Source organism: Musa acuminata, chromosome BXJ3-6 (assembly GCF_036884655.1).
Source record: "Musa acuminata AAA Group cultivar baxijiao chromosome BXJ3-6, Cavendish_Baxijiao_AAA, whole genome shotgun sequence".
In the NCBI taxonomy this organism is placed as follows: Eukaryota; Viridiplantae; Streptophyta; class Magnoliopsida; order Zingiberales; family Musaceae; genus Musa; species Musa acuminata.
The window spans coordinates 7,602,801-7,619,235 of record NC_088354.1 but is presented as its reverse complement, the minus strand read 5'-3'; the positions used below and the strand labels follow the sequence as shown (position 1 = coordinate 7,619,235).

The 16,435-nt window shown below is 38.8% G+C and overlaps 2 protein-coding genes across 3 annotated transcripts; both read left to right on the top strand.

The window, feature by feature from the left end:
- Positions 1 to 8,642: 8,642 nt before the first annotated feature.
- Positions 8,643 to 9,633, top strand: LOC135641838 (E3 ubiquitin-protein ligase RHA2A-like). 2 transcript variants are annotated; one of them, XM_065157597.1, is made up of 2 exons: positions 8,643 to 9,203; positions 9,456 to 9,633. In XM_065157597.1, exon 1 carries the CDS (start codon positions 8,686 to 8,688, stop codon positions 9,166 to 9,168), a length of 483 nt encoding a protein of 160 aa, XP_065013669.1. In that variant the 5' UTR covers positions 8,643 to 8,685; the 3' UTR covers positions 9,169 to 9,203; positions 9,456 to 9,633. The 2 variants fall into 2 exon arrangements, with proteins under 2 accessions (XP_065013669.1, XP_065013668.1); XM_065157596.1 differs by having other exon boundaries at positions 9,356 to 9,633.
- A 1,834-nt stretch (positions 9,634 to 11,467) lies between these two features.
- LOC135640058 (U-box domain-containing protein 4-like) lies at positions 11,468 to 14,445 on the top strand. The gene is made up of 2 exons (XM_065154169.1): positions 11,468 to 11,897; positions 13,415 to 14,445. Exons 1-2 carry the CDS (start codon positions 11,605 to 11,607, stop codon positions 14,265 to 14,267), a joined length of 1,146 nt encoding a protein of 381 aa, XP_065010241.1. The 5' UTR covers positions 11,468 to 11,604; the 3' UTR covers positions 14,268 to 14,445.
- Positions 14,446 to 16,435: the final 1,990 nt, after the last annotated feature.

Sequence of the window (16,435 nt, the reverse complement as noted above, 5' to 3'; positions counted from 1 at the left end):
TCTCTATGGGATGATGATTTGATCATTGAGTCGGTTGGATGAATTATACAAATGGGCATGATGTGTCATTGAATAGCTTGTGTTAGAACCGTATATCAATAGATCCTCATCATGTTTTGTCATGTACAGTATCAGAACATGATGGCTAGTTTGGTAGGTTCTTTAACCACCTCATCCGCTGTGTATTTGGATGTGTTGACTTCAAGTTATTTGCAATCAATGTCTTACAACTTTGACTGTGTTGTTTTTTAACAGTGCTTTATAGTTAGATTTTATCGCGTTGTGGTGAAAGAATGCTTCATGTGATCCAAGATGATCCAGCCAAAGTTAAAGCTGAACCCCAATTTGGCTCAATTAGAGTTCAAGTCCAACACCAAATCGATCCTAATCCAAACTAACTCAGCTAAATGTAGCTCAAGTCTCACTAGAGTCATTCTCGTCAACTACTCATCTATTTGATCTCACAATGTATTCAATTATCGTACTATCCAAGGTGAAATCGATAATTCTTATTTAGTACTCAATTCTAAAAAACTTGTGCTTGACGAGTCAAGTCTTCTTCGAGGATCAGTTATGCTTAATCTAAAACTTTCAAACCTATAAATTTGGTATCAAAAAGTGGAGTACTTATGTAAAACATCCTTAGTATCTCAAGTCTAAAGATTAGATATACAACTATGACATCGAAATTATTGTCTGACAATAAAATATCATTAACCATCTAGCATTTCGTGAGCGGATTAATAAGTGAACTCATTCTTTAATGAGCACCCATACTGTATCTTTAGTATCCCAATATGAATAGCTATGAGACTAGTCGTCTCGGATTAGTATACAACATACTAATATATTCGGTTATCTCAATATCCCTTTCGAGTAACATGTGATCAGGATTATTTAGGGTCTCATTATCGTGATCTCATCACGATCCGATTCCCATTGTATAGATACATGAATATCATAATATATGTACAGGTAATATAAAATATAAAATATAATAATAATAATAATAATAATAATAATAATAATAATACATAAAAAAGATTGTGCGACGTATTACGTGTTATCACTCATGTGATTGTGACATATATGACTAACTCCTTGAGAGAATGTTAGAATTAATCTTTATGATAAATTAGAAACTTGAGGTACTTCGACTAAGATGATTTATGTGATTTATCAAATTCGGGATTACTCTATGAAGTAATCATTTACATTATTCTTCGTAGATTCAAAAATTTTGATATGATTAATAAATGATCATTAGTCTTCACCACCGGCCTTCATATCTTTTTGCACACAAGTATCAAAAGTTGGTTTATACAACAAAACAAAAGCTCATATAATGAAACATAAATTAATCATCAATCACATCCATGACATAAAACTCTAATATATGTTTTACCTCCATGACTAACTAGTATAATAGTCGTTGTTGTTTCTTGTTTCAACTAAAACTTGGAGTGATCCAGCAGCAGTATGTAAAACAATCTTTTGATTCGATCACTCTTCTCATGGTGTGATTTTCTTTCTTGAAAACATGTGGTCTTCCGTGGATCCACTTAATTACATATATGCAGTTAGGACAACATCTTGTCTCGAGAGTGGAGACTAAGAGACAGTAATTACTATACTTGTCATTAATCATGAATAATGCTCGATCATCCAAACTCATCTTCTTCATCCAACTCTTATTCTTCATATCAAATTGAAATAGATGAACTTCATGATCTAACCATAAGCAGTTAACTAAAAACATATCCCCACAACATTCAGCTAAATAGATATATTTATTGAAAATGTCTGTGTCTGTCGGCGGTGGCACATCCAAATCTCCGACCCGAAATGGACAAACTTGGAAGCACACTAAATGCATTTTATCATTTAAAGCATAGAATTGCTCTTGGAATCTGAGGATTTTCGTATAAGAGGAGGCATATATATCATTCTCTTTGGTCCATGATTTATCTCCCAGCCTCCAAAAATAGAGATGAGAGAACTCATGTAAATAAAAGATGATGGTGCAATCATGATTTGTTGGAGGTGATGACATGTAAATGAACTTTACAAATCGTCCGTGCTCATGTGCTGGGAGGTCTACCTGTACTTTAGAGAAGGGATTATACAGAAAGATCCTGTCAAGCTCCAGAACTAGCCATCCATGTGAGCTACCATGAATCTTGTATTTTTCGGGTTTATAATCAAGTTTGATTTTGAACGACATGTCCTTGTTTATCATATTGTGTACATTCCAATAATCGTTGCCTTTTGCGTTGCCTAATATCCATGGGATTTTGCTCATGGTTGGGTCATATCGTGGAGCTATGGCCCACCACTCCTTGCATATAGTTCTCAAGCGAATAATATCCTTGGGGTTCAAATACTTTAACACTGACTGGATGATATCGATGGGAATATACTTGATGACATGCTTGGCCATATTCTCCTCCTTCTCCGTTAGTTCTTTGTTGTTTACCATCATATGTCTATTGCAAAATAATTACATCACAACATCATATATTAAGAAAATAAAAAATAAATATAATCTAGTGTAGTCGAGAGGAAGATAGAAAAGAAACCATATTTTTGATAGACATATATGAGTTTTACGAGAAAGCGAAATATATGATATTATTTTATTATCAAGTCATGTGAAAATTAAGCAAAACTGAGACAAAGATGTAAAGGAGAGAGAGGATATAAGGAGTGGGGTATATTACATAGCTTATGCCTGAGTTCATGTCGATTGCTTGGTTTACATGGAGTATCTCTCATGTTTTATTTAAATTGGAATGAAGGTATCTTATAATAAAAAAAATATAGATCACTTGTTTTTTTGCATGGAGTACCCCTCATGCTTTGTTTAAATTGAGACGAAGTTATTTTATAATAAAAAATATTTAAAATTTGGGTTATATAAGGATTAGAGCTTTAGTCTCATACACTGTTAATTTGGTCCAATTTAAGGTTAGTGATAATATGAGTTTGTCTAGGATTTTAGAATAACTTATCATTTACATTTCAATTTTTTTAGAAAATCCATCACTAAAAATATCCAAAATTCATAAAGAATACATAATAATATGATAACATTGAAAATTCTTAAATTTACATCATGCATCTCAATATTTTTGAAGATCTACCATTAAATAATATCTCAAATTCATAACAAACCGAAGGTGATTTAAAAACATTCCGAATTCTAAGTTTTGTATCATGAATCTCAATTTTTTGTAAGTCTACCGTTAAATAACATACAAGGCTCATAAAGAATTTAACATAATTTTACAACATTTTAAATCTTAAAATGTACATCATGTATCTCTTTTTTCAATAATACAATATTAAATAATATCTAAAACTCCGAAAAATTCGTGGTAATTTAATAACATTATAAATTCTAAATTTTACATCAAATTTTTTTTAAAATCTAGTATTGAATAATATCCTAAATATTTTCAACCTAAATAAAAATTAAAGAAATAATGAAGGACATACCTTTCCGACATTGTTGTTCTTCCTCGATCCTTCTTATCTTTGTGCTCCTCTCAACATCAATAGAATGAACAGGGGACTCCACCATTAATATACAAAATGATTCAATTAAAGTAGAAATCCTAATTTTTATTTTCCTATTAATATTTAATTAAATAATTATATTATTCCATAATTACCCATTCAATAAAGGAAATAGTCTTAGTGGTTGGCAAAATAAAATTTCATTTTTGGATGAACCTATTAGGAAATAAATTACACTCATATGATAATGTGCAAATTATGGAATTTTTAATTTTCCTCCCCACCTTAATGAATTTGGTCCACATGATTTATTTAATACAAAAAGATTTGGATTATAATATAATAAATTAGATTGTGGTTCTTTGATACATCGTGACAATTCCAATCCAATCTAGATTCACGTTGTAAGTTGAGGTGTTGGGTAGATGAAGGATTTGACGGATGATCATATAAAATTTATATCAAGGGCATGCCCATAAAATTTAATTCAAATGGTTAAGGAAACTAAGAGAGCATCTATTTGTCAAATCATGTGAACTTTTATAATATGCAAAGGTGATCACTAGATCAAGATATAGATTAGTGTCGGGAATTGTTACGTAGAGTAATAGTTCACGTTGATGTTGGGGGGTGCTAGCTCTTGCTCTAGTTGAATAGACAACCCTTCTAGCAATATCACTGTCCACATTGATAATTGGTCAGCATCTCTATGGGATGATAATTTAATCGTTGAGTCGGGTGGACGAAGTATACAAATGGGCATGATGTGTCATTAATTAGCTTATTTGTTAGAACCCTATATCAATGGACCCTCATCTTGTTTTGGCATGCATAGTATCAGAATATGATGGATGGTTTGGTAGGTTCTTTGACTACCTCATCCGCTATGTATTTGGATGCGTTGACTTCAAGTTATTTGTAATCAATATCTTACAACTTTGACTGTGTTTTGTTTTAATAGTGCTTTATAGCTAGATTCTATCGCATTATAGTCAAAGGATACTTCATGTGATCCAAGATGATCTAGCCCAAGTTAGAACTGAACTCTAATTTGGCTCAATTAGAGTTCAAATCCAACACTAAATCGATCCTAATCCAAATAAATCCAACTCAAGCCTGAATCCAGCTCAAGGACCAGATTGAACGTCGCTCAAGTCTCACTAGAGTTCAGCTTATATCGAGTTTCAATCAAAATCTAGTTTAGCTTAGTCGAAGTTCAATTCAACCCCAATGCAAGCTCAGTCTCAAACTCCTAATCAAGTTGCAACCAAACTAACTCAACTCAAGTGTAGAAACCTCACTATGCCCTTGCCTCTTTAGTCGGTGTCTTCAACTGCTCTTCTATTTGATCTCACAATGTATTCAATTATGGCACTATCCTAAGGTGAGATCGTTATGATGATTCTTAATTAGGACTCAATTTCGACAAACATGAGCTTGAAGAGTTAAGTCTTCTTAGATGGCTTTTACTAAGATTTCTATCAAACTTCGTCTCATAATATATTCAACAAATGCTCAACTTCCATGCAAGTTCTTAGTGACAAGTAATTGCTACTTAGACATGACCTTCTCGAGTTGAGAGATTTTGCTTTTACTATACATGTCTTCAACTAGAAAGAAGTCATAAGAGTATCGAGCACCTCTTTTTGTTGCGAGAATTCCATCGTTAGATAATGTCCACCTTTCAAAAAAACATTTGTCGAACTTTAGAATGTTTCTTCTAGATTCATATCCTATTGGGGTGCTTTTTTTCTTCAAGTCCTTCTTAACTTTTGATTTAGATTTCTAGATAATCATGTCAATATTCGAAACCTTCTTGCATGTACTTTGCCACTACTCGCTTCTATAAAATTTCATTAACTTTAGGTTTGGCCTTCTATAATATTCCACCAACTTGATCACTCTTCCTTCGGTGCTTCAGTGTCATTCAGACTACCCATTAGGTTTGGCCTCTTCTACATAGCAAAACTCCTTACAAAAGCCACCCTCCAATTGAGAACTTTGCTATTTTGTGCATAAGTTCTCATTTTTTTCTCTTGAATGATCATATATGGTTGTTGTTTCTCTTGTATAACAGTGCTAATATTACCATATTAACCCACCATGGCAATTTGATGTTTGCTTGACCCACTCATATATCATTTTTTTACGTTTTTAGTTGGGATTTCCTTAGATATGTAGCAACTTAGTGATTTTAGTTTGCAAGAGTCGATGTACACCTTAACCTCTTACCATCCACGAAGGACATGCACATAGAAGAAAATGTTAGCGGGATAAACATGCGGGTAATATATTATCATCGTATAAAGAAAGATAAGATAACTGAGATTACAAACAACACAAAACAAAACACAATTGACTATTGAAAACAAGTTGAATGGTTGCACACATAGGTGTGACAAGAGGTAAGTGTAGGTCTAATTCTTACCTAGCACTTTAGTCGAATAAAAAGTGATACGCTAAAGACTTTGTTCCTGATAGAATAGAGAATGAAGAGAAAAGGTAAAAAGAGTATACTTCAATTAGTGTGATATGATATCTATTTATACATGTTGAAAGAGAGTATTTTTCTCAATTGAGCAGCGAGATTTCCTCTTGCAGTTGGGAAAATCTCATCTGCTATGCAGTTGGGAAAATCTCTTTGTTATCATACCCCCGCAAGATTGAGCTTCTGTCAAGGATGCTGATCTTGGACCAATACAACAAAAATAGTTTACGGGTGAGAGGCTTCGTGAGTGAGTCTACTAGTTGATCAACCGTATGTACATGAGAGACATGAAGTTAATGTTTGACAACTTGATCTCGCGCGAAGTGAAAGTCGATAACAATGTGTTTCATGTATGAGTGGAACACTGGATTGACACATAAGTAGGTAACTCCAACATTGTCATAAAATATTGTGGGAGTAAGGGTAAAACTAACATTGAGTTCCTTGAGGAGATTCGTAACCTAATTGAGTTCAGCAGCAATGATAGCGATAACACAATATTCAACTTCAGTTATAGACCATACGACTATCTTTTGCTTCTTAGAATTTTAACTAATTAAATTAGACCCAAAAAAGATAATATATCCTTATGTGAATATTCTATCATCAAAATTTTCTATCCGATCAGCATCAGCAAAGGCCGTTGCTTCTTCAGCTAGTCCTGTTACTTTTGGAGGTCCTGTGAGTGACTGCTGTGTGGAGTCTTCTAACGCCAAAGATGCTGTGACACAAGTTGGCAGGTCCTCTGGGTAATACAAAAAATGGCGGCTTGGAAGAGCTCGAGGTCATTGCTTTTCATCTTCGTTTTCATTTGTTTGTATTTCATGATATTTTTGTTGTACCAGATGTTAATTTTATTTTGTTAATCTTCCTGGATTATGGAGGGTTTATTGTTGTGTGCAGACATACATATCTGCCTTGGGGCTTGCAAATATTGCCAAAAGTTCAAAGTTATCAAGTTTACGCAATATACAGTGCTTACTCACTAGATTGGTCAAGTTTATCTATCAAATGATCAGACTAACCTTAAACTACCGTCAATTAAATTGATTCTGAAATCATAAATAGAATTTGCCATCTGCATTTGCTATCTTAATACCTTTGCTGGTTATATAATTGAACTAGAACTGATTCTGTGTAATTTATTGATCCAAAGTCTCAGGAGTTGTCTGCACTATTGTGGAGAGGGGCTCCTGCTTCGACATCCACTTCTCAGAGAAAGCCCCTGAGGTAATTAACTTGATGATTTGCCAAATTTGTTCTGCTAATCTGATGTAAGCTACTGGAGAAAGACTGTGATTGTACTACTCAAGGTAAGAGAATTACAAATGCAACAACGTGTTGTGGCTTGATAATGAGAATGAGGGCACTGGAAGAAGAAATTCCGATGCCGGCGATCTTTACTCGAGCACTCACACCGTGTGATAAAGATGGGCACCGGCAACTGATGCATTCAGATCTTTGTGCAATTTGCAAGACCTAACGTGACATCCCTTCGCTGGTCTAGCGTTGTCATGGGGCCTAAAACATGTGCCTTTTTGTTCGCCGGTGCAAGGTGAAACCTCATATCCGGTAGGTGAGCAGTGCACCTCAACGGAAACGTCGCCAAAGCATGTAGTTTTGTCTGCCAAAGATGCTTGTTTAGGGTTTCTAAAGGTCGATGCGCTGTCGTCATCCATGCTGATGAACACTCCATGTGGTAAAAGAAGTAAGCTTACCATGACACTACTAGTCTTGAGATCAAAAAAGAAAGACGAGGGACACATTCTTTATGTTAGAGGTAGAGGAAAAGAGAGAGAGAAGGCGGAGGGGAAGTTGTCAAATGGAGATGCAAGTTGGCAAGTAGGGAGATGTGAACGAGGAGGCATAAAAGTAGCTTTAAGCCGTGTTGGTAGATTCGGACGATCTCACGAGCACTTTCCATGTTCTCTGTAATCAACCCTTTCGAGGACAAATCATGCTTTTTAGGTCCGAAGATCTCGGCGTATCGTAATAACCTATTGTCCACTTGTGCTGACAACACGATCGACTTCACAAAACATGTGGATGTCATATGCCGCGGTAATTATTCTTTGATGGAGATGTGTCACTCCATTCCTCCCTCTCGTCGATCGATTAGATCATTATTCCATGGCGTTGACATATCTATTTACCAGTCACCATGGAGGATGACAACAGAATAGTACAATTCGTTGACAGGAAGCTAATTAGAGTGTGTTGTCACATACTGTTCCTTGTTTGTGACGGAAACCTTTGACTCGAGATTTACCGGTGTGGACAAAGAAAAAAGTCCCACCGAATTATTGCTCTGACGGACTTCGACTTCACCAAATAAAACAACATTATGTGGGCATTTATTAATGAAATTTATGTTATTGACTAAAAAAAGATAAGAATGTGTTAGCGTTGCATAAGCATTTACCATTAATCCACCATACATAGAATCATAACTTATTTATCTATTTTCTTATATTTAATAATATATATAGAGTTTAAAAAATAAAATAAAATATTAGATAGGGAACGATTTACCCAACCAATGATGGGATCCATCACATGAACGCCTCTTGCATATCCGACCCCACAATGGCCCTATAAATCTTCTTCCTTCTGGCGTTCAAATTCCTTACTCTCTCCCCCCCCCCTCTATCTCTCTCTCTCTCTTAATTAAAGAGAAGATGGGTCTCTCCAACCATCTTCACGACGTCTCCGGCGATTCCCTCCCGCTTCTCCTCCTCGCCGCTGCGGCAGGATCCATCGCCTACCTCCGATCCTTACTCCTCCGCTTCCTCCCCCTATCATCCTCCCCCGTCGACGCCGTGCACGACATCGAGCCGTCCATCGGATCCGGCCTCGCCGGCCTCGTCGTCCTCGCCGATCACCTCGCCTCCAACCGGCCCTTCCCCTTCCTCTCCTGCCCGTCGGAGGGGGGGGACCGGCGGCCGGAGTGCGCGGTGTGCCTGTGCAGCCTGGCGGACGGCGACCGCGTCCGGCGGCTCCCCTGCCGCCACGTGTTCCACGGCGAGTGCCTCGACGGCTGGCTCCGCCAGCTGAATCTCTCCTGCCCTCTGTGCCGCTCCCAGCTGGCCGCACCCGAGCTGCGCGCCGTCGTCGACCGCCGGATCGGGGCGGAGCTCGTCTCTTGGCTGTCCCACTACTGATCCGACGGTGGAGATCGATCCTCGCGACGACGACGGTATCGATGATGTTTTCTGGTTCCTGTTTACTTTCCAATATCTTATCATATAAAGGAAAAGCTTTCTTTTCTTTTCTTTTTTTAAGGCCTTGCCTTTTTATCTCCCTCTTTTTTTTTCACTTTTACTGTACCTTTAATTTTTTTTTATGCAGGCCTTATTTTTTGGGGTCTCTCTGACGGCGGAGATCTTTGATTTGGCATATGTTGTCACCGTTTTAACTGGTTTTATCTTTTTTTTTTTTTTGGCCTAAGCTGCACAGCACCTCAAATGACATCTGTTCATGAAGATGACATCGATCGATAGCATAACAAGGAGAAAAAGGGTTGGTGACGAACAAATGTATTCGTAGATCAAGCGATAGAATAATGACATTTTATTAGTAATTGAAATGAATAATAATGGTGAAATGGCAATGGCAATTTGCATAAACACGACAGGGAATAACCAGCATTTTGAGCTCCAAGCCAATTACTAATTAGATTTGAAGATGACAAGATAAAGGGTGCAATTTTCTCACATTATCTACCGCGGTTTGATCTTGCGATTAGCAAGGCTCCGAGTCAATTAATATGGATTAGAGTCATGCAATTTATACTTTCGATACGCTCACGGATGAGGTTACATCGAAAGCGCTATTCTACTATATGCATGTCACGTTGAGATGATTTCGGTCACATTGAAAGCGCTATACTACTGTATGCATATCTCGTCGAGATGATATCACGCTAGATTGCAATCGTGATTCATTCATTCGTGTATCCAACCAAACGGCTGGGGTCACTGTCGTCTCGCCCAACGTGTTCGCATGATATTGAGCATTCATCGTCAATCGAAGATATGTGCTTGGAATTGGAGGTCAACTTCTTCGGTTCCAAGGAAGACGACTCGACGTACGATCCAACTCATCGCCCTTCGCCCGAGGCCGCAAGTGACAGCGGCGGTCGACATCAACGACGATGCGTTACTTCTCATTGCATCTTTCGCATCCAGCGGTCGCAAGTCACTTCGACGAACAGTCGTATGTTTACCGGATCGAACGTAATAGGTGTGCCGGATTCAGGGTACGGATGTGAAAAAAAAGCCAGCCCATGGGCTGGGTCGGGTTTGGATGGACCGGGTTGGATTCGAGATCATGAAGGTCTACGCAAACCCCACAACCCGGGCGGAAGCTGAAGGGCAGGATTTTTCGGGGCCCTGCGGATGGCACGCGTACAAAAGAATCCAGTAACGCTTCGTCAGCAGAATGCGGTGACAAATCGGGCGGGCCCCACCCGCATCGGGCGATCGAGGGAGCGACGTGTCTCGCGTGGCCACGTTGTGATCGAGGGCCCCACGCGTACGCATCAACACCGCCTCTGGTGGGATTTCTTTCTTTTTATTTCTTTCTTTTGATTAATATTTGTCGAGTTACCACTCCATTTTTATCGTTGCAACTTCGCCCACGTGTCAGTCGAAACGTGGAATCCCATTCCTGACCAATGACTAAAGTAAAACCGACGGTTTAGTCTGTATAAAAGTCAAATTGTGTTCCGGTGTCCGGTGCACTCTGTTGAGCACAATAAAAATCTATCGTGGGTTTGTTTGTCGCGACTTCGTCAGGCGTTCCCTTGCCATACGTATCTCGGTGATCGTTCCAGGGAAGATGACATGACATGCATCTTTGTTGTATTAGATGCATTTGTCGCTCGGAAGCTCTCGTTCATTCCAAACTATAGTGCTTATTTTACAGCTGTCAGCCCCATTCATTTCATTTTATTGCAACAAAAATGATTTCTCGTGAATAAGTTGCTGTATTTGTAGTAGATTTTCTTATCATAGTTGCCTTCCCCATCATTCGCATCTTCGTATTAGTTGCACTTATCATGTTTCAATCAGAATGAAACATTCTCTGATTCTCTTATCGGTGTCGTCCGTCGATCCATCCTCATCGACCATATCAACCGTCTGTCTCCTCGACAGTTGCATTTGAGGGGGAACGTGGAATCCAACACAAGCGCAACAACGCATCCCGCACTACGTCGTCTCTTTGTCCGGTCACAGAGCCTCAAGCGAGCCCAACAACGCATTCGTCACTATGGTTGGGTACAGGTTAGACTCCGTCGTCCACCACTATATTTTTTTGCTCTCTCTCTCTCTCTCTCTCTCTCTCTCCTCGCCGACGGAGATCAAGGTCGAACCATTCCGATCTGGTGGGGCCACAAAAAACCAAGTACCCAACCGCTTCGCTCAGCACAGCCGACACGAGCGGTCGCCCTTGCCTCGTCACCCCTCACTGCGCGTTTCCTCTCTCTCTCGTTCCCCTCCTTCCACAGTTTTATAGCCCTGCAGAAACAGAGACAGAGACAGAGACAGAGAGAGAGAGAGAGAGAGAGAGAGAGAGAGACGTAGACGTAGACGGGGATGGATTCGTGCGAGATTAGGGCCTCGGGCGAGGGATCCGGCGATTGCGTCGGGGAGGGGAGAGTCTCTGCGGCGGAGCTGCAGGGGATCATGGACCGCATCAGGTCCAGGGTCGAGGTGCAGCAGGTCCAGGCGGCGTTCGAGATCCGGAGGCTCACGAAGACGTCGTCGAGGAACCGGCGGCACCTCTCCGCCGCCATCGAGCCCCTTGTGTTGATGCTCCGGTCGGGGAGCTCTCAGTCTGCTGAGGCTGCCATCCTTGGCCTCCTTAATCTTGCGGTTAAGGACGAAAGGTGCGGTCTTTGGCCTTTCGCTTCGGAAAAGATTTGATTCTTTCGATCTGTACACTTCTTGTTGGGTTGCTTCTTCGTCTTTTGTTCGGAGAATAACTCGTTGATTGTTGCTTCTAGTATTCTAGTATCCTTTATGTTCTTTTAAAAAGAGAAGATATTGCTGCTTTTATTTATTTATTTACGTTTGCCTTCTTTTGTTATTGCGAAATCGACAGCTCAAAGTTTATTTTTTTAGCAGAGATATCATATGAATCTAGAGTAGAAATTGCTCAAATAATTACTCTAGATTAAGTATCTAAGCATTTCTTTTTTTTCCTTTTGTTCATTTTTTTGGGCTGAAAATTGCCCTTGGCACCACATTTTTTAGATATTTTGAAAAACACCAGACCAGGAATTATAGAAGTTACATTGTAGCCAAAATGTTGACTACTTTCTAAAGGAGGTGCTTCAGATAAACCATCTGATATTTCTTTTTCCTTTTGATATGTTGCTGGTATTCCATAATTTTGTCAAAAGGAAGTGTTTAGTGCATATTGTAGATTTATTAAAATGGAAGCAGATTGCATTTCATCTGTTATCTGTGCCATTAAAATGGAAGCAGAAAGTTGATGGCTGATCCTTCTGCCTAAACTGCTTTGCTCAGTCTTCATATAATTTTTTTCCTTAAATGTCACACACATAGAGCATAAAGAAATTGCCACTTCATTACTAACTATTCCAATCACAAGTGAGATAATAAATTTATAAGTAGTCTTCTGTTTTTATGTTTGAGTACTTTGGATGATCAAGATAGTGTGGAGATGATAATGATATTGCCAATTCGCTATCCTATTATTACTAAAAAAGACAAACTCCCAGATGTTGGCCTTATATCATTGAATGAGAAAATCTGTTGCCAATTCACCATATTTTGTTGTCTAGGACCAGAGGACTTCTATATTATTCATATGAGGATTAATGGCAAGCTCGGGTTGGTTGTGAAGTTATAGTCGATATATGTAACATGTATTATTTCACATGAGGATAATAAAATGGCAACTTGTACATGGTAAAACAAAAAATTGAACCTCTCTCTGAGATCTCTTGTTCTAGAACTTGTTCTTCTATTCCACAGACATGGTTGCTTGAACTAAGAATTCTGCATATATGTCTTACTCGATAGAAAGAATAGCAGAGATATTGAAAACTTGATGCAGAGATAGAAGTCTAGGACCAATAGTTGTGTATTGTCGGATGACAAAGTGTGGTAATGGACACTCCTTGGTTTATGCAATTTTGTCCTAGGTATTGATTAGCTGAAAAATTATTGTGACTACCAGTTCCACACTAGGTTCTCTAATTAAATTTCAACAGAAATTAGTCTTGAGGAGATGGAGAAAAGATCAAACGACGATATCCTTGCTCTTTCGGAGATTCTGCACTTTTTTTCTCTTGATCCATGAATGTCTTTTACTGTGATGCTGTTAACAACTAATATAAAATATTTGCTGAATTGCACTGAGCTTTTATGTTCACAGGAACAAGATCAGCATAGTGGAAGCAGGTGCGCTCAAACCAATGATCATTTGCTTAGCATCTCCAGATGCTGATTTACAAGGATATGCGACTGCTGCACTGTATACCCTTTCTGCTTCGTCGGTCAACAAATCCAGGATAAGTGCCTCTGGAGCCATTCCCCTCCTCATCAAGGTCCTTGAAAATGGAAGTCAACAAGCCAAGATAGATGCTATTGCAACTCTCTACAATCTCTCCACCATCACAGACAACCTCAGAACTGTCCTCTCACTCTGTCCTATTCCTCCTCTGATCAGCTTTCTCAAAACTTGCAAGAAATCCTCGAAAACAGCTGAAAAATGTTGTGCCCTTTTGGAATCATTGGTTGGTTTTGATGAAGGAAGAACTGCTTTGACAGCTGAGGAAGGTGGGGTGCTTGCTGTGGTAGAAATTCTGGAAGAAGGGTCCCTTCAGAGTAGAGAGCATGCGGTTGGAGCCCTCTTAACATTGTGTGAGAGCGATCGAAGTAGATACAAAGAAGTTATTCTCAAAGAAGGCGCCATTCCGGGTCTTCTTGAGCTCACCGTCCAAGGGACACCGAAGTCTCAAGCCAAAGCTCGTCGACTTCTAGAGTTGCTGAGGGACTCTCCCTGTCGAAGCTCTGAATTACAAGCAGAGATGCTTGAGAATGTTGTCAGTAGCATCGTGTCTAGGATCAGTGGTGATGAGCAGGCAGAGAAGGCAAAGAAGATATTGGCTGAGATGGTTCAGATTAGCATGGAGCAGAGCCTGAGGCATTTGCAGCGAAGGGCCCTCATGTGCACTCCGGCCGAGCTGCCTCTTGGTAACCACCGATCTGAAGTCTCTTCAAAATAAACATCTTCTTTTTCGACGATTTCATCCTTTGTTCTCATTTGTACTTGTACAAAAAGTAGTGACAGAAAACCATATTAATAATAAGGTAACAAGATGATGCCGGTCCAGGCCACTGATGGTATCAGGTGACTGGTTTAGCAGTCGAGTGTTAATTTGAGTTCATGTGTTCTTTGTTTTACCTTTCTGTGGGCTAATGGTATATCCTTTTTTTCTCCTGATAAAATTCTAGTGTTGGAATTCTGAAGTATCGCAAATCACAGAATGCAGTAGCCAATTAAGCTTTCTCATAATTCGCAAATAAGGCTTTGCATGGACATCTGCCTTAATTTGGATGGGTTCTTTTGTTTCTGCCTATATTCATCTGTGTCTTATGGTTGCATATCAGTGTAAAAAAAATGCATCCAGCATAGTCTTGAATCAAAAACCACCAAACACAAATGTGGATTGCGATACTCAAGAGCACAAATTAAGTATCTATCTTATGGATGAACTTTTGAGAAACATAGATGGCACTTTTCTAGGCTCCGAACAGTGGAGAATGTGTAACACCTGCAATGTAATTCCAGTGATGCCATGGATCATTTCCCCTGTATGTCGTAACGCTGAACACTAAACTTCACATTCCTGCCATCTAGTATGGATATTTCCTTTGCTACCTCGATATCTGTTAGATTATTCTTTTTAATGCATTAAATCTGAACCAACTTCTAGTTTATTCTTTATGGCCGACAATGAAACGAATACTAATAACATAAAACATTTGGCAGAGGCTCACCTGTGCTTGTCTCTCTGGAAGTCGGTGGCCAAGTCTGTCTGTCTTCGGATATGAAAACTGGGAAAGCTCATCGTTATCTAGTTGGCATACAAAATAAACATTATTTTCCTATCAATTTCTGTTTGTCCTGTTCACCCACCCTAAGTATTCAACACTAAGTCCATTCGCAGCATAACATCTTTCGGGTTTCTTAGAGGTGTTTGGACATGGTTTTATGACCGAATTGCAGCAAAGAAGAAAGCGACAGCGGAGCCAGTTCGGTGTCCACCGACGACGACGAGTCACCGTTCGTGCTCTCTTGCTGTAATCATATGAGCGATCTTTTATTGGCAATACCTCAACAAGGCCAAAAGAGAAAGCTTACTTGCAAACGATAAATCTTCTGCACGCTCAATAAATAAAAAGGTTAAACTGAGGTATGATTTCTGTATCTACCTAGCATGCCGGTTTCGTCTTCAACCTGTTAGGGAAATATGATACTTGGGTCGTCACATGACGATCAAGCTAACACAGAAGAGATTAGACCTGCTCTCTTGATCTATCTGTGTGGAGATAAGTAAGTTCAATGTAGATAATTATAAATTATTTTTTTTCTTATTATCTACATAAATAAAAGGATAAAGATAAATGGTCAGAGACGTAAAGGATTACATTCCTATAGAATATTTTATCTTTTTATGATCAGATATAAAAAATTATTTTTAGTATAATTAGTGAGGGATAATAATCATTTTAAATTATTTACGTTCACACGTACCTATATTAAGTTATTAATTTAGATGTCAAAAAAATCGAGTCAAGAAATCTTCCTTAACTCCGTACATATAATATATCGGGAACTCGATATTTCATTTCAGAAATACTTTGAACAATCCTATATATATCACTGACTAGAATATCATTGACATCTTTTTATTACACGTCCATTATCTTATGTCTCAAATCATTATATAAATTAATATTTATCCCTTCAAAATTTAATAATATATATTTATTTAAATATTAGATACATATTTCATATGTACTAACATGCTGATTTGGTCTTTATTTTAAAATTATATTTTGCTGTTGTTTATAAAATGCAAAGGCAAGATAAGAAAAATAATGAAAGAAACAGGAGTGTCAGTGAACAGCAAAGGTCCCCCACATAGAATACGCTTCCTTGCACACGTAGCCTTCTCAACGGACTCCGTCGTCCGTACCCCGAGCCGATGCATTACTGGCGTGGAAAGGTCATCGCAACGAGCAAAAGCCCAAACGTAGAAGCCTTCTCACGTCGACTCCAGACCTGACTTCCCACTGTTCCCGGTCACCGCATGCAGGAGACACTCCGCCCCTTTCCTTTCAGTGGTCGGTCAAAGTCGTTTTTATTTCTTTCTCTTTTTTAACTTTT

What these genes read in the sequence shown, in the direction of transcription:
- LOC135641838 (XM_065157597.1), top strand. Translation starts at nt 8,686, where the DNA reads ATGGGTCTCTCCAACCATCTTCACGACGTCTCCGGCGATTCCCTCCCG.
- LOC135640058 (XM_065154169.1), top strand. Translation starts at nt 11,605, where the DNA reads ATGGATTCGTGCGAGATTAGGGCCTCGGGCGAGGGATCCGGCGATTGC. An exon ending in CTTGCGGTTAAGGACGAAAG is followed by an intron (nt 11,898 to 13,414) that starts GTGCGGTCTTTG and finishes TTATGTTCACAG; the next exon opens with GAACAAGATCAGCATAGTGG.